General features: G+C 40.0%; 1 protein-coding gene across 4 annotated transcripts; it reads left to right on the top strand.

Moving 5' to 3' along the window:
* The first annotated feature begins 693 nt into the window (after positions 1 to 693).
* On the top strand, positions 694 to 16663 carry yps (Y-box binding protein ypsilon schachtel). Of its 4 annotated transcripts, XM_080267564.1 has the most exons (7): positions 694 to 861; positions 7192 to 7427; positions 8284 to 8558; positions 9404 to 9599; positions 9888 to 9929; positions 10992 to 11069; positions 14813 to 16663. In XM_080267564.1, exons 1-7 carry the CDS (start codon positions 789 to 791, stop codon positions 14906 to 14908), a joined length of 996 nt encoding a protein of 331 aa, XP_080123690.1. In that variant the 5' UTR covers positions 694 to 788; the 3' UTR covers positions 14909 to 16663. The 4 variants fall into 4 exon arrangements, with proteins under 4 accessions (XP_080123690.1, XP_080123692.1, XP_080123693.1 ...); XM_080267566.1 differs by lacking the exon at positions 10992 to 11069; XM_080267565.1 differs by lacking the exon at positions 9888 to 9929 and having other exon boundaries at positions 695 to 861.
* Positions 16664 to 16978: the final 315 nt, after the last annotated feature.

Here is a 16978-nt window from a genome sequence, read left to right as displayed (position 1 = left end):
GCCACGTCTTGCGTAGCACTGGTAAGGCAACACGTTCATTGGCACTTGTAAGGCTGCCATACGTTAGTTGCCAGATGATATGTTAATTTTCTTTAGAAGAAAATGAACGTTGCTGATTATCAAAGTTACATTTTTCTGACTGATTTTAGCAGCGCACCACAACTGTTTTTCCGGTAATGAAATGCAGTGGACTATTATTTTCCCTCTATAATATTAGTGTTGAAAACTCTTGGTTTGTTTACATGACTGTATGTTAGTTTTCAAACTTATTTAGGGTAAAAGTAATTCACTTGTTTATTGCTACCTCATAGTTTGATAAGATGAACCAGATATTTTTAATCCCACACGATAAACAGCGAGAATGAATCATAGAATAAATAGGGTGCATGGCAAAGGTTAATTTTCCATATACATATATCCAGAGTGATATATAATTTCATTAGGGTTTTCTTGAAGGTTAATAATTCACCAATCATCACCATAGTGGTAATATACAAATTAAAGTCTGTTTTGTGATCCCGTATATGAGGAGACTCCGTTGAAAGCGAATACAGTACAATTCCGATGGGCCAATGGGAGAGGAGGTAGTAAGGGGAATTAGGAGGGAGCCAATCAGATGAGGGGTTCCATGTCGCGTAGATACAGCTCGACCAATCAGGGAGCGACTCGACCGATGTGTATTTACGGCCCCCTCGTGCAATGTTGGCTGGAAGAGCAAGAGCCGAGTGAAGGAAACATCAGGGAAGGGGTATCACCCAATTAACCACCCATTTTCCATCTATACCACCATGGCGGACCCGGAGACACAAACACAGCCTGAAGAACAACCCAAGGCTCCAGTTAAAGAAAAAGAAGTCCTTGGTAAGAGACCAGGAAGGTGGGGAAAAAGCGTAAAATAAGTGGTTAATGGTGGACGAGGTTGGCGTACCGGCAGCCATCACCAGCGTGTAGAGCACGTGGTGGGCAGACTCATGTACGCCTCCCGCTAGATTGTCCAGGATCTATATTCGTGGTGGATCACTTGAGTAATGTAATTGTGATGGAGGGTGTGATATGGAATAGGATTGGGCAGGCCAGTAGCATTGATTCTCGTCAGCTGATCGGGCGCTACCTCGATGTCGCGCGCATCCACACCTTAAATTCCACTTTGGCTTTAGGAGAGTTTTGGGGGCCGTTAATCGCTGCTAATAAACTCTGAGTCATGTGATTTAGTAGTGCGAGATTTCACAAACTTCTGAAAGTGAAGAAATTGAAGGATAAGCAGACCCTTTTTTCAGTAGAACATTTACACGCTAAATTCCTCTTCGGCTTCCATGGTTGTTTGTGAGGCCGATAACGGCTATAAATATATGTCAGAGGGTCATATGGTTAAGAAATACTTGTTTCTGTATATATTTTGTTGATTTGGTAGAGTTCAGAAGGTTAATAGAAAAGAATTTTACAAATTTACTGTTTAAAATTTTTTTTCCATGCTTGTCTTGGGGATAGGTATAGGCCTAGTATTGATATTGTAACAACTCATTATGACATAGGGTATAGATATAAGTAGATTTATAATTTTTGGAAACTTGAAGGTTCATCTTAGGTAGCTTTATGCATTACTGTTGTTTCCCTAGTGTAGATTTTATTTTAGATCAGCTTATCTAAAAGTAGTGGCAATTTTAAAGTTGGATTAAAGTGTGATTCACTGTGTGCATTAATTGTTGTATTTAGTCCAGTAATTTTTAAATTAATAAAACTTAACTACTTTTAAGTGGAATCCACTAGTCTGGAAGTTTTTGGGTGAAATTTTTTAACCTTTGCATATTATTCCTGTGGGGTGATTGTCATAGATTTGTTTCATGGTTAATTATTTATTTAGATTGAAGCAGGAATGGGAAATGAATGGTAATATTGATGGTCAAACATTTCATCATGCAAGTTAGGGTAGAACTGGTATCCAAGGAATGTCCAAACTAATTTTTTTGTCCCATATATGTAGCATTACAGTATAACCACATTGCACAATTGCTCAGTATATGAACGATATAAATTTAGCTTTTTATTTTTGATTGTTTTTTTACTTTTATGATCACAGATGCTCAAATTCTTACTGTTGATTGCAGAGATTGAAAGGGAGGTGGAGGAAAGATTTAGGAAGTGGAAGGATGGTATGGAGCACAAGGGCTTAAGAGTAAATGCAGATAAAACAAAAGTGATTGTATCTAGGGCTGGTGGCGGTACCATCAAAGAAGAGGGAGAGTGGCCATGTGCGATTTGCCACAAGGGTGTGGGAAGTTTTTCCTTCATTTGCAATGTCTGTTATCAGTGAGTGCATAAGAGGTGTAGTGATATTTGAGGTAGACTGCGAAATAATGCTAATTTCATGTGTGCGGTGTGTCAGGGAGAGCAGGTGGAGATTGTCAAGCGTGAAAGGCATGAACTTGCTGATGAGTCTCTTGAGTGTGTGGAAGAGTTTTGTTATTTGGGAGATGTGTGCTGGAAGTGGGGCTGGAGCTAGCTCTGGCTAGTGAGGAGTAGTTGGAAGAAGTTCAGGGAGCTGTTGACTCCTGACATTGGGAGGGCTCTTCCTCCATGCTAAGAGATCTTTGTATGCAGCATGTGTTGGGAGTGTAATGCTGTATGGTGTGAAGCCTGGGCAATAAAGGAAGAGGATATTTGCAGGCTCAGATGTACAGAAATGACAAGGATTAGGTGGATGTGCAGTGCGTCCCTGAGTGTGAGATGTGGGGGCTAGGTTTGTGATAAGAGTTGAGGGGTAGGATGGGACTGGAATGTACTGGTGTTGTGATGAGGAGAGGTAGATTGAAATTGTTTGGGCTTGGGGAGAGGATGAGGGATGATAATTGGGTGCAGAAAGTGAGATGTGTTAATGTTAGGGAAAGGGTTGTGAGAGGTAGACCAAAAAAGACTGGGATGAGATTGAGTGTGACCTCAGGAATGAGGGACTGAATCGGGAAGCTGCCAGAGATCGAACAGCATGGAGAGCCGTTATTAGGTGACCAAGGCTGACGCGTGCAAGCATGTTGGAGCCTTCAAACATGAATGAATTCGCAGTTAAATGATTGCTACATTGCTAATTTCATTACACATTTGGTTTTAAAAAAAGCATCAGTCATAGCTAATTGATAAAGGTAAAAACGTTATTTTTTTCCTTGAGTATGGATTTGAATGATATTTTCTCATTTAGTTGGGAGGGGGGAGAGCCTCTGTGGCAGCAGAAATGTTTGTTAATGGGATGGTACGTTCTTCCCGAAATTACAGCGTGTATGATATTGAAACAACTCTGGGATGGCTGCCTTGTAATGTATTATTCAGCTATGTCTGTCTTTTTTCTCTTTATTTCTGGTTGTGGTTTTTAAAGGTAAATTTTGTAGTGCCTCTTCTTGAATAATGTACTGTATTTTCTACCATGTTTGTTATTTATGGCTGTGGCTTTGTCGATAGGCACAGATTGCCTAACCCCTAGATGCTGGGCTATACTGCGGTTGTCCTGTCAGTATGAGCAATTTTCCCAAAATTGCTAGTTTTCAAGCCTTAATATCTCGGAAAGTATAGCAGTTAGGGAAACAAAGACCATACTGTATTACAAACACTTCTTGCGAAAGAAACCATCCCCAGGTCTGTAGGTGGTTGCGTCGAGTAAGGATGTGAAGAATACAAGCAAGTTTCGGCAGTTGAAGTGGGATGCCTTCGTGCATGTGCATGCAGCCCTGACTTTGGCTTCACTTGTATTGAAATAACTTCACTGCTGTACTAGATAAGCTAGACACAGTGGCATCCAGGGCACACCTTATGGTACTATCACTGAGCCCTTCCTAGTATCTTTGGGCAGAGGCTTGGCAGGGGTGGATGAGGCAAGGGGCCTGCATGATGTGGGAACTGAATCGACCAAGGAGGAACCAGAAGACATCGTTCTACTCCTAATAAAGTCACGGGACAGACTGAAGCACGCTTGTGTGCACTGGTGGGAGTCTGTCCCTACCCTTTGGTGACGAGATCAAACGTGAGCCAATTCAAACAAGACGGGATGAAGCTTGTGGCATGCACCGTCACCCGGCAGCCTCTGTCCACCTAAATCACAACTGCATATCACGTTCCCCACTGGTTGGGGGTTTAAGAACATAAGAAGAGAGGATAACTGCAGTAGGCCGGTTGGCCCATGCTAGGCAGCTCCTAGAAGAGTAACTGAACTACTAGAATGAGATAAGGATAGCAAAGAAGGTATATTAACATATACTGTATTCAGAAAAGTGCTGGTAAGGCAGAACTACTTGGGAGTCACCTTATCCAACAAGAGTATGGCCTATATTTGGCTTAGGAAGTACACTACTGTATTTTGTATTACAACAGTTGGACAGTGAGAGTCCACATCAAAACTACATTAGTGGTGGTAGCAGAAATGAAGGTTTAAAATTCGTAAATGAAAGTGGTAAGGGATTAATAAAGGCTTTATCCAGCAGGTTTCTTCCTTCATCAGCACATTACAAGATTTGGATATACTGTATACAGTAATAAATTTGTATGGAATGGTCAAGGGGTTTGTAATTCACAAAACTTTTTAAAGAACTCCTTAAAATGAAAAAATCACACTTTTGAGAGTGTTATTGTTTTTTATAAGTAGTCAAATTTTTATCCTTTAGTACAACAAATTTGATGTCACAAGATGATTACAGTAGGGGAGAGAACTGGAGGATTTACATTAATATTATAGAAGGAAGTTTCCCACAGTCATATTTTATATAATGGCCTAAAAATCTTTTATAGTGCCTCCAAACATCACCAGTCTTTAGAATGTACTATATAAACTGTATTTATAATGGTAGGGTGGGAGAGGAGGTCTGGATGATAGTTTAAAGTTATCCCAAAATACATCTTGAACTAGTGAATTTTATGATTGACTCACCAGTGAAAAATTGAGCCAGCAGTGTTGAGTATTGGGAAAGACAAGGGCTTCCCGGCTTACTGTGTATGTACAGTGCTTATTAAAAGGATGTTATTTGTTCCACGTTGTCAGCTTTATAGATTGTACTGTGAATTGGAGGAAACTGGCTAGTTAGCATTACAAGTAGCAGTAGAACTATGTGCATTCTCATTTTTAAGCTGTGAACTTCAAACTTAAAAATTGTGGGGGGGGGGGGAAGGTGGCTACTTACAAGAACTTCATGTGTTCAATATGTAGATGAACAAATATCAGTATAATTGTATGCCACATCAAAGTCAGCAGGTGAGCTGTCTGATGCTTGTCTTGTGTTACTGAAGTGGCAGAGAAATGTACTTAGAGCATCCTAACACTGACTTGTTCTGACAGTCTTGTTTGAGCAGCTTCATTTGCCAGTTCCCTTTTAAAACTACCTTGGCTGTCCAGGATAAGTTGGTGTGGGAACATACAGCCATATTTGATAATTTCTTTTCATTAATCTGAAGTATGAATAAGCTGTGGTGTATGTGGTTTGTATAAAGTGTTTAGTCTGTACAGTATATTGGAGGGTTAGATCATTCCTTCCCGAGTTTATTTTTCTGAAGCAAACTAGGGAAGGTAACTAAATACAGTAAATCTTCAAGGTAACCAGGTACAGGAAGCTCCTGATTATGCTGCATGATAGAGCCAAAGGGCTGCCGGATACTGTCAAAATGCCAGGTTATGCAAAAGTCCCCTGTATGGGCCCCTAACCCCCAACCCTATAACACTTTTCCAATGTATGACTCCCACAAAATGCTTTAAAGCATCAAAAAACAGCAAATAGATGTTCCTAATAGTAAAATACTGTAAGGTACTGTTAAGCACACAGTAATTTTATGTACAAAGCAATTTCCTGTTGACTATTTATTGCCGGATGCTTCAGTCTTGTTGACGATGGGGGTAATATCAAAATCCCCCCCAGCTGGGAGAGCAGTTTTCACCCAGCGGTAATGTATAAACACAGTCATTGTAAACACTATAAATTATTGAAAAGCAGCTAAAAAAAATTCCTAGTATTGTGTGTATTGTGAAATGCACTGTAATTTTCTGTACAGAAGTACATTTCATGTTGGTGATGATTTAAAATTATTGGAGAATACTGTATAATGATGCCCAAAATAAATTAAAAAAAAATAATAATAATAAAATGAAGCATGCTTCACTATTTTACTGTACTGTGTACACCACTCTGTACTGTCATCAGTCGAAGTTTAAACAGATAACTCTGCCACATAGAACAAAACAAAACTTTCGTCTCATAGTAGCAAGGACAAACTTCACTTGGGAAGAAACAGTTGTCTAAATGATTTAATATTTTGTGTTAATGGTTCCTTTGTAGTATGATTATTTTGCATAGTAAAATAAACACATTTTCATCAACTCTTGTTTAACACAGTTTGACTTTTCATTCCAATACAATTTCATAGGTGCCTTAGCATAATCCAGCAGTCATGTATGCAGTACAGTAATATACACTTCAGAACACTAAGTTGTACTCACCAGAATGGAGAGGAGGGGGGGAGGGTGCAGCAGTACAATGTGACAGCAGCACTAGAAGGCCAGACAGGTTTTGGAAGGCCCATTGTAGCATTGCCATTCAATAATAAGAATGTTTTGGGAGAGAGAGTATTGTACAGTGTAGGCTCGTTTGTATATTGGCACCATAGTGGCAGAGGAATACAATGGAGAGTGAGAGAACCTTCACCTTCCTGCTGCCAGGCAAATGAAAACTCTGCATTAGAATTTTTCCTCCCCTGCTTCAGCCACTCAAAACTTTTTCCTACCACTGCATCTCCCCACCAACACCTTGTGAGCTGCTAGGCCCACCGACCGTCACCGCTCACTCCCTCCCATTATTTTTGTGTACTTTTATTTTATTTTTTATTTCTTATGGCTCGATGTGTGAGGACAACAGGACAAACGTTGTCATGCAGGATAACAATGTACTTTTAGCAAGATGAAAGTGTCCTTCATGCTGGATAGTGTCAAAGATTTTATGCCTACTGCTGGGTACCATTTTAATTCAGCCATTGGCTATGCCAGATAATGTCGGATGCCGGGTAGTGCTGAGATGGATAATTGGGAGTGTACTGTATTGTGAAATGATTCCTATAAAGTTAAAGTGAAGTTGGTACATTCATATACTCTACTTCTTTAAATGCCAGGATTAATAGTGATACACTTGTGTAAGTTTGTAATTTTTTTTTCTCCCCTCCCCTCCCCTCTAGCCACCAAGGTAACCGGCACCGTAAAATGGTTCAACGTTAAGAGTGGCTATGGCTTCATTAACCGGCACGACACGAAAGAGGATGTGTTTGTACACCAGTCGGCCATCATTAAAAATAACCCTCGGAAGTATGTGCGGTCAGTGGGCGATGGGGAGGAAGTGGAGTTTGATGTTGTCGTTGGGGAGAAGGGGAATGAAGCTGCTAATGTGACTGGCCCTGGAGGTGAAGCAGTAAAGGTAAGTCCTGAGGATTTGTGCAACTTGATGTAAGCTTGGTTAGGAATATAGTATTTTACACCTACAGTACTTGATGTTTAGGTGTGAGGAGGAGGCAGAATTTGGAGTGGTAGTCATGGGGAGAATGATTGTTTTATTGTGACTGAACATCGGCTTTGCGAGTGAGGTACCACGGTATTGTGTACCTGTACTTCAGAATTTAAATTTACTTGATCCTTTCTTACTAGGCCAAATGCTACCTGTACTTTAAGTGAAACAGTTTTGAGATTTGCTTCTGGTTCATGGTTGATGTGTTAAACAAAGCACTTCATTCTGACCAGCTGAGGAGTGAATAACAGTTACCCCATATCTAGTGCATAAACTTTATATAATAGCAGGCTGCAGTTACATTGTCTTAGTCTTTGTCTGTGGTAATGAAAGAATTAAATCTACGTACTGCAGTACACATTCTTTTTAACTCTTATATCTGCATAACCATGCATAAATATGACCTGTTCCATTCCAGTAGTTTCTACAGTAGCTAGTTGTTAGCAGCCTCTGTCATGGAGGTTACGATACTTTTGGCTCGTTTATGCTTCTGGGAAAAGTATTTGGTGGAATTGCATTAAATCTGGAATATTTATTGATGATGAAGTATGATGTGTGAGTGCTTACATTTAAATTGTATTGCAAATGATTGTGCTTAAACTGGTAAGCTACATGGTTGTGTGCATGGGCAATGTTTTCAGTCTCCAAGTCTGAAGTAATTAGTTGTTTGGGTTGTATTGCAAGTGATCCATGTAACTGGTTGCTATTTTCAGGTTGTACATCTCCACAGGGGCTAATCTGTGCTCAGCATGTTGCCGTTCCTCCACAGGGGTCACCATACGCTGCTGACCGTCGCCGAGGGTACCGGCGCCGCTACTACCGCCGTGCTGCGCCGGGGGAGGAAGGGGAGATGGTGGAGGAGGGAGGGGAATATGCACCAACCATGAGGGGTCGTGGTCGTGGTAACTTTAGGGGACGTGCCCCTCGTCGCTTCTACCGCGGCCGCTACTTTGGGCGTGGACGCGGCCGTGGTGGCGGGCGTGGCGGATATTACCAGGGATACGACTATGAGGCGGACGTGTCAGAGGGCATGGAGGGACTCAGGTGTGCAGTTTTTTGTTGTGCAAAAAATTGATTGCTGTCTTACTTTCAGTTTATAGTGTCAAGTGTACATGTGTAGATGGTTAACCACAGAAGCTTGAATGGAGAGTGATTTTAAGAGAGGAGGGGGAGGGAGGGGGAGAGGATAATTATGCCAACTTGGTATATAAGATATGGAAAACATACATTATTAGTGAAGTATAATACAGTAAATGGCTGAGGAAAAGGTGCTAGAAAACTTGCTAAGCCCAGAGAAATGTAATATGTCCTTGTTTTTTTTTTTTTTTTTTTTTTTTTTTTTTTTTTTTTCCCAGTTACTTCCTTGATTAGTTATAGAAATATAGCTTCATTGATACTTGGAAGGCTAATTTCCAGATTCCCTAATGAACAGCACTTCGTGCTATTTCCCATATTCCCATGTATTCAACACCAAATGGATGAAGACAGTCCACTCTGCTGGACAGTTTCTTGTTTGTTGTGGGGATGGATCTGCTATGACCTTTTTCCTTCATATATCCATTTCCTCCACCCACTGCTGTAATTACACTTGCCCGCACTGGCATACTCGGCAGTCCCCACAAGACAGGATACTGCCAGATGAGTTAATAACTTAAGTCCTGTTTACTGGTCACCCCTTTAAAAAAAAAAAAAAAAGTCACTAGTGTGTCTTATGCAGGTATGAATTGGTTAGGAACTAGATTGCTGTAATATTTGTATTTTAACTTGGCCTAAAATTCCAGTCTGTTTCTCTTGATTGCATAGTTGTAACAGGAGATAGTATATAAGCATATGATGAGTGTCACAAAGCTGAAGTCAAGAACAGACCATAATGAGACTACCACCCTTAGCATCAGGGGGCGAGGCAGGGGACGTGGCAGGGGGAGGGGCCGAGGACCACGAGGGTACTTCCGCCGCTTTTACGGAGGTGGTCGACCCCAATATGACGAGATGAACCCAGATGAGGGGCCTCGCCGCAGGATCCGAGGCAGGGGGCGAGGTAGGGGCCGTGCCAGGGGAGGAAGGTTCTCCGGCCCAGAGACCAGGGTAAGACAGTTACTGTACTGTGATAATTGTACCTTAAGTCAGGATTAGAAAGAAGAAATATTCCTCCACCTAATTTGAAGAGTGTGCTTTGTGTAGCTGTGGTTGAGACTTGGATAGGATAATACTATGTGAAGTGTGGATGGAAGATCTCTCCTTTCTCTCATAAACAGATGTAGCTGCACTTTTCCACACTGTGTAGATTATGTAGACATTAACACTAGCATGTTGATATCTGGAGTCCATCCCTTAGACTAAAGCATGTCATCATAATGCATGTTTGCCTTACAGACATCGGAAACGCAGACTCAGGTAGCGGCTGAGGGACAGAAGGCAAGTTTATCCTTCAACATTTCCCTTACAGCTGGGCTGCCAGGTTGCATGGCTAGCCACTGCAAGACTTTGTGGGGCTCATAAATACCTTTTTTGTGTTTTGCTTTGAAATGTTTACTGGTGGTTTTCTGTGCCAGCTTTTGATATATTGCAGTTTATGACATTGTTTTTTTTTCTGTTCTGTTCTGTTTGGAGGGGGAATGAAGCTTATGAAAGTAAACTTCCTGTATACAAAAAGGGAAGCTTTTGCCTTGCATACTGTATTGGGTTTCTTTTTTTTCTCAGTCCTATACCATTTCAGATCATCCTTTTTCATTGATGCATGTCTGTCAGCCCCTTAAGGTGGGGGATATAATTTTATTCCTGCCATTTGATTTTATTCAGCTTCTGTTAGACTTGTCAAACTGTCAGGTGATATATATCCTTAATACACCCTTTTAGTGTGAGGTCTCCCAGGTTGAATAAAATTTGTTAAGAAGACTAGTAGGGTTAACATTGATACTAGAGCTGTGGTAATTGTGCTGGTATTTCGTACTACTTGCCAGCCCAAGTCTGATTTACATATTGTCTTTGCAGTTAGGAGGTTTCTGATGAGCACTGAGGAATATTGATTGTAAAAAAAAAGAAAAAAATACTGGTACATGCATTACAATTATAATTTATTGATATTAAGAGTTTATTTAATTTGTATTGATGTCTATAAGAAATTGTTGGTAAGGTTGACTGCACAGAATAACTGAAAGTTCATGCGCATGTCCTTTAATCAACTACCTACTTCGTACGTCAGTGGCATGTGACTGGAATGTTCCTTCCAAATAGCACTTTCCCTTAGAATAATGTATTCTAGTTACTGGTTTCTCCATTATTACTTCACTGTGATTAAGAGTACTTGATGCTGTGCAGTAATGTTGATTTACAAACTAAAGATTTGTCAGGATAGTTATAATCTGTAATTATCAAGAGCTGGAACAAGTATTCAATGCTTATTAGTCTTGTAGTTGTGCTTGTGAACTCTATTGCTGTTACTGCTTTATAGACAGCTTTTGCATGTGCTTTTTTCAGCCTGAAGCGTCAGCAGATGAGCGTAGAGAATTTTCTGAGACTGGGGGAGAGCAGCATGAAGCTCAAACTGAAGCGGTGGTAAGCCTAGGCCTCCGACCTACATATTGAAACTTTATTTACAGTGAATGCTTTGCAGTGCCTAAGATTGCAGTCATTCTCAAGCCACATCTTTTAAATGTTTTACAGTTTGCTTATGGGATATTTAACCACTTCACTCTACAGATGTATTTTCAGTATTTTTTGCCTCTTCCAGATATTTTAGGCTTAGGGAGACTTGGAATTGTATATGAAACCAGCCTGTTTTGAAGAAAATCTGGAAGTAGTAAGAATCAACCCATAAAGTACATCAGCAGACTGGAGTTGTTAATTGCAATGTGATCTCTTTTGCTGCAAATCAGAGATTATAGTCGCTTTGTTTTTACATACTTTTAACAAACCAGTGATTCTAATTATTTGGTATTTTCTCCTGCTGTACATTGTGTTGTAACTGTTTTGTCACTTTTTGTGGGATGCTTTTTGTTCACATTGCTTTGGAATGATAAGCATGTGCTTAGTTTCCTCAGTCTTAACCCTTTGAGCACTGATTTATTTTTCCTTTGCTATTAACAGATGGTTTTATTCAAATTTGAATAGGCATTTCATATTGAAGCGTATGATTGTTGTTAAACCCCCTCGGGTCTAAAACTTTCTTAAGCTGAATAAAATTATTTGGAGGTATTAAGAAAATAATCATACTGAAGGTATTCAGATGCTGTTTGGGATTATTTAGATATAAATTTACAGTATTCAGCGTTATCCTCTAACCAGTGCTCGGATGCTAACATTTATTATGCTGCTCTAGACCTGCTGTACTTTTACAAGGCAAAGCTACCAGAAATTGATTCCAGTGGATTTCACTGTTCTCGCTTAAGGAAAGACTTCATGATGTGGTCTGTCATTATAGAAATCGTAGTTTATCCTGATTAGCTTAACACCTTGAATGTTTTTTACATTTATCTTTGTTCAGTACTGAAGGGGTTTGTGAAGACTTAAGTAACCCCCTCAGCATGAAGTCTTCCCTCAACTGAAATATTTTGTGGGAATAAAAAGAGTATTTAAAAATCCTTTGTTGCATTCAAGGTGTTGTGCTACATACTGTGGTGTAGCTGCAGCTGTAAAAATCTTTTAAAACATTGCTTCATTTTGATTTCTTGAGTGCCTTCCAGTGACAAACCTGGCAGCCCTCTAGTGGAGTAATTACTGGTGCAGAGTTTGTGCGAGATACATCTGGAGCCAATCTGATTTAGTTGTTCAGTAAAATTGTGTATTAAGTTTTAGCATTTTGCAATACCAGAACTTTGGCTAAGCAAGATGTTTTAAACCACGTCCAAACAGCAGGTCAGAATAAGCTAACAGTATTGAGGATTTCAGGATACTGTAAGTGTGTGTACAGGATTATCTAGTATTGAGATGAGCTAAACATGGCTCTCCCATTGCTTTAGAATGGGATTGGCAAGGAATATGTAGTTTGCATTGAGTGGAGTTGAACATTCTACTGTTGGATGAAAAGTAAATTACTGAAATCTGCTGTAGTTAGACTGCTTAAATGTTTTTGTGGTGAGTGGTTATAAATATGGGGGTAAAGGCTGTTACTTGTGAGAGGGTGCAGAGGCTTGAGGCGTGGTAGGCCAAGTTGGATAAGGGAAGGGGGTGCGAGAGCAAATTATGCAAACAGAGCTAAGGAATTGATTTGGTTTGATGAAATGGGTTTGGCACCCCTACTCTAACTTTGGAGTGATACTGTCTAACAGATTTGTAAAGCACATCTCTTAATGTAAATACAGTAAATACCGTGATTACATTACATATGGTTATACCTGGGAGGTGGAATAAAAATTTGAAGGCACAAAATATTGTGTTGTCCATTTTTCTGTTATTCTTTGGATGGTTCACCCACTCATGTCTTCTTTTCCGGATCATTAACCAATATTTGGATGAGAATGTGGTGTGAATGATTAACTGTAGTTGTTACTGATTTTTAACAATTGCCAGGGGTGATGGTGTAAGTGATTACATGATATGACAAGATCTTGGTAATATGTTGTTTGAATTATTGTTGTGAAAGGAGCCAAAAGTGATAGTTGCTTATACTGGTGTTAGTAACAGCAATGATGACGAGGGTATGGTGGAACTTGAGTGAACAATTTTATTTATTTATTTATTATTATTATTATTATTTTTTTTTTTAAGCAACAAAATCTAAGCCAGGCATGATAATGGCAGTGAGGATTACATATGCAGAGGACAGGAAACATTATTTAATATATTCTCTGTTGTTTAAATATACATTTTAGTATTTCTGGTGTACTTCTGTCTTTCCTTCATTCTTTCCTCTTCCTTCTGCCAGCAGGTGATTTTACACTCTTCTGTCTTTCTTTCCTTCATTCATTTCTCTTCTTTCTGCCTATGGGTGACTGCTCTGAGTGACAAGACAAATGGTTTTCTGTACAGCAGGAAACCATTTACTACACTGGGTGGTTACCATATAACCATATTATGGCACCTGGTGGTTTTGTGGGTAATTAAGCCGCTCCAATCGGATTGAGTCTGTAGGTTTATATGCAAGGGGTAGTTCGGTTTATTGCTCAGGTAATGCCGCTCAAGGAGAGGCTGGTCAATCGCATCTTAAATGTCAGGACCAACTTGCCTAGTCCTAGGCTTCTTTGCTCCTCATGGGGCAACACAGGATTGGATGATGTATGGATAAACATAGCAAAATGGTTATGGGATATGTTTAGGGTTATGGGAGGAGTCGTGGAAGGTGAAGAATATTGGCGTTTGGTGGGTGAATGCACAAAAAGAGGAATTAAGAGATAGAATTGTGTGAATTATTTGAGATGCACATAGTGAAAATTACTTTTGAGCAGTTGCAGTAAGTATAGCTGAACGTCATAAGTGTTACATAGACTTACATACCCTGTTGTTTAGTAACAGAAAGCCTCAGGTCATGGTGCCTGTCTTGCTGTGCAGATGTGCTCAGTCAGTAAGAGGTGACCAGTATATTAGCCATGTAATGCTTCTGGTAGACATTGGGTGATTTATTACTCAGAAATGTATTGGAAGTACAGCAGCCAAGCCACTGGTTCTTGTGCCTTAAAAGGAGTAAGGATTAACTTAACATGTACATAGTATAGATGGCGTGCTTGTAGGGTGGAGCAGAGTTTTAAAGGTTATAATAATTCTGGTGAATGGGTATATTGCCCATTTCATTTTGCAGTTGAGACCCTATACTTAATTGTTTTTACAGTTCCTGACTTGTACTCATCCATACTTATGTCACACATTGCTTTATGAAATGTTTCAACTGTTGTATTATGTAAAAAATTTTCTTAGAGAATCGGTCTTGGTAAGAACCTCCAAATTTTGGTTTATGGTAATTTCAGATTTGGCATTTCATAAAATAATGTGATAATGGGAGTGTCAGTAGGATTGTTTTTGGCTCAGAAGGACATGACACTGGGTACTGTGGTAGCTTTGCCTTGTGTGACCTTTATTTGGCTTACATGAAAAGGCAATTGGAATGGAGGTTTGAAGCTATTAAAGCTTTGTATTTTTTAATGGTACAGGTTGATTGTAACATTGGTTTTATACAAATGATTACTAATGAGTTTTTCCTGTATGTTTGGTGTTTTTTACATCAAGAAATTTTATGGAATGGAAATTTGAAGCTGGTATGGCCTGGGTTGATTAGCTTAAAGTAATGGCTGTAAGGTTTTATACCAAAAAACTAGTATATTAATAATTTCACTTAGTGACTAATTCTTAAATTCAACTTTTAACAGGGAGAAGGTCAGCAGTCAGGACAGGAGAACCAAGCCCCTGCTCAGTCCCAGCAGCAGCAGCCAGTGGAGAACACCACAGCTGAGAGCTCTGCATAAACCCTGTCCCCTCCTCTTCCCTCAAGTCACGCCACCAAAGCTAAGAAGGCTCTGTTGAAAAGTGGCTGAAGTTTGTGTGCGGTAGAATTATTGCTGTGGATGGCAGCCACTTTGCAATTGAGTCTGTGGGCTGTGTCTGGTTGGCTTTGGAGATTTTGTAATGCCTTTTCCTCTGTGAATTTATTTTGGATATTGCACCTTTTAATCCTGTTGTATGTTACTGAGGCACAGTCAGGACTGGAAATAGATAGCAAGAGAATATGAAGGTGTAGTATGCACTATAAACGACTGAGAACTGGGCAGTAGGAAATCTCCAAAGCCATGTAGGATGTGGCCCTAATATGTAAGAGTGGGTTGGGTTACTGCTGTGGCACGCCCCCAGCCCTTAGTACCCCCCAGGAGTGGCCCAACCCACTGCCCCCGGGACCCCCAGCGGCAAACAAACCACCGAGACGGAAGAAAGGGATTATTGGTCGTATTCTGAGTGGCCATGGGGAATTTGTAACACTTTCCCTTAGCGATTTATATTTGCACATTACACTTTAATATCCTCTTGTATGTTAATTATGCAGTGAGTGAAATTATTTAACATGAGGGAATGTTCAGTTGTGATATGCATAATAAATCGCTAAGGGAGAGGTGCTAGGAAGCCTCCTGGACCAACAAGAATACGACCCTATGAGTAATACAGAGTAGCGGCTGAGACGACACTTAGGCCAACATGCTGCTGCTCCCGGTTACCAGAGAAAGTCGGCTCTGACCAACTAATAGAAGGATATACGAGCGTGTCCTCACTCCGGGTCCGGTAATGAACGAGGTCACACTGAGCAGAACAGATAATTTCCCAAGGTTAAGGGTTGGAGTCATAGAGAAGAATGGCCCTTTCTTTGTCACGAAACACCACCGATGACGCCATGCAACAAACACTTCAAGATACCTTTAGTCTATGGGTGGGGAATGAAGTGCAGTTAACAAATTTCAAAATAATCTACAATGGGTGGTAAAAAATAAAAAAAAAAAAATATACATAACTACAGCAGATTCCTCATGAATGTTTTTTTGATTGTTCCATGTCCATGGTGCTGAGGTGTGTTTGTTGCTGGTTGGGTTCCACCAAAAAAAGTGTAAAATCACAAGAATTAAACCTCATGCACATGTTGAATGATGAAATTGCCCCCTCAAGTAGGCCCTACATCAAGCCTAGGGATGCTGTGCTCTTTTTGATACAGGGTTGCCTCTTAAAAAAACGGTTGTGTTCTAAGTGGTATTTTTTTTTTTATGCCACCTTGGTGATTTATCTGCATATTGCAGCCCAATGTCACCTTGTATATTGATGCAACTGTTGGTACTAGACATGTATATGTACAAGATATGTTAAAGGTGCAATACGTAAGAGATTGCTAAGGAAGAGACTGAAGCCTCCTATGCCACTTAGAATACTGCTTTGTCTTAATTTGGTGTTTAGTAGAACTGGGCAACTTGGCGCAGGTATTCTTTGTCCCGTTAGTGTCCTCAGGTTTACATGTAGGGGGCCCAAATGACTTTCCCACAAATTGTTATTTGAAGTTAAGATTGCCGGCTTTCCATAGTTGGTATGGGCAATAGCAGACTAAATTTTTTGTTTTTTCAATATAACATTGGCTATTATTTTTGGAAGACCCTATTTTGACACTTTTTCTACATAAATTTTGTAGGAAATCATTGTGCCACAACATGTGCATTTGCAATAAACCAATAAAATCCATAAAAATGCAATTTATGTTTCCAGTACCCTTGTTTAGTTGAGTTTTTGTGGTAGGGGTTGTATATTGAAGTTGCTGTATGACAGAATAGCTTAGTACGAACATACTAAAAGAAAGCCCATAGGTGGGTGCAAGTTTATGATAATTGAAATTGAGATGCTGGAAGAGTAGAGCAGTACACTGGCGAGAAGGAAGAGGAATGATGAAAGAAGATAGCTTGGAGGCAGTTGTCACTGCCCTTTTGCCAGGAAGGAACAAGCAGTCAGTTTTTGTAGAATTTACTTCGAGCTGTGGGAGCCCTTTGGCTTTAAATGAGCCTTGAGAAGTT

This window comes from Coenobita brevimanus, chromosome 24, assembly GCF_032717465.1.
Source record: "Coenobita brevimanus isolate Jiangsu-jjx chromosome 24, ASM3271746v2, whole genome shotgun sequence".
NCBI classification, from domain to species: Eukaryota; Metazoa; Arthropoda; class Malacostraca; order Decapoda; family Coenobitidae; genus Coenobita; species Coenobita brevimanus.
Note: the sequence above shows the minus strand (reverse complement) of the source record. Positions and strands in the feature narration are given on the sequence as shown.

What these genes read in the sequence shown, in the direction of transcription:
- yps (XM_080267564.1), top strand. Translation starts at nt 789, where the DNA reads ATGGCGGACCCGGAGACACAAACACAGCCTGAAGAACAACCCAAGGCT. An exon ending in CTGGAGGTGAAGCAGTAAAG is followed by an intron (nt 7,428 to 8,283) that starts GTAAGTCCTGAG and finishes GTTCCTCCACAG; the next exon opens with GGGTCACCATACGCTGCTGA. An exon ending in TAGCGGCTGAGGGACAGAAG is followed by an intron (nt 9,930 to 10,991) that starts GCAAGTTTATCC and finishes TGCTTTTTTCAG; the next exon opens with CCTGAAGCGTCAGCAGATGA.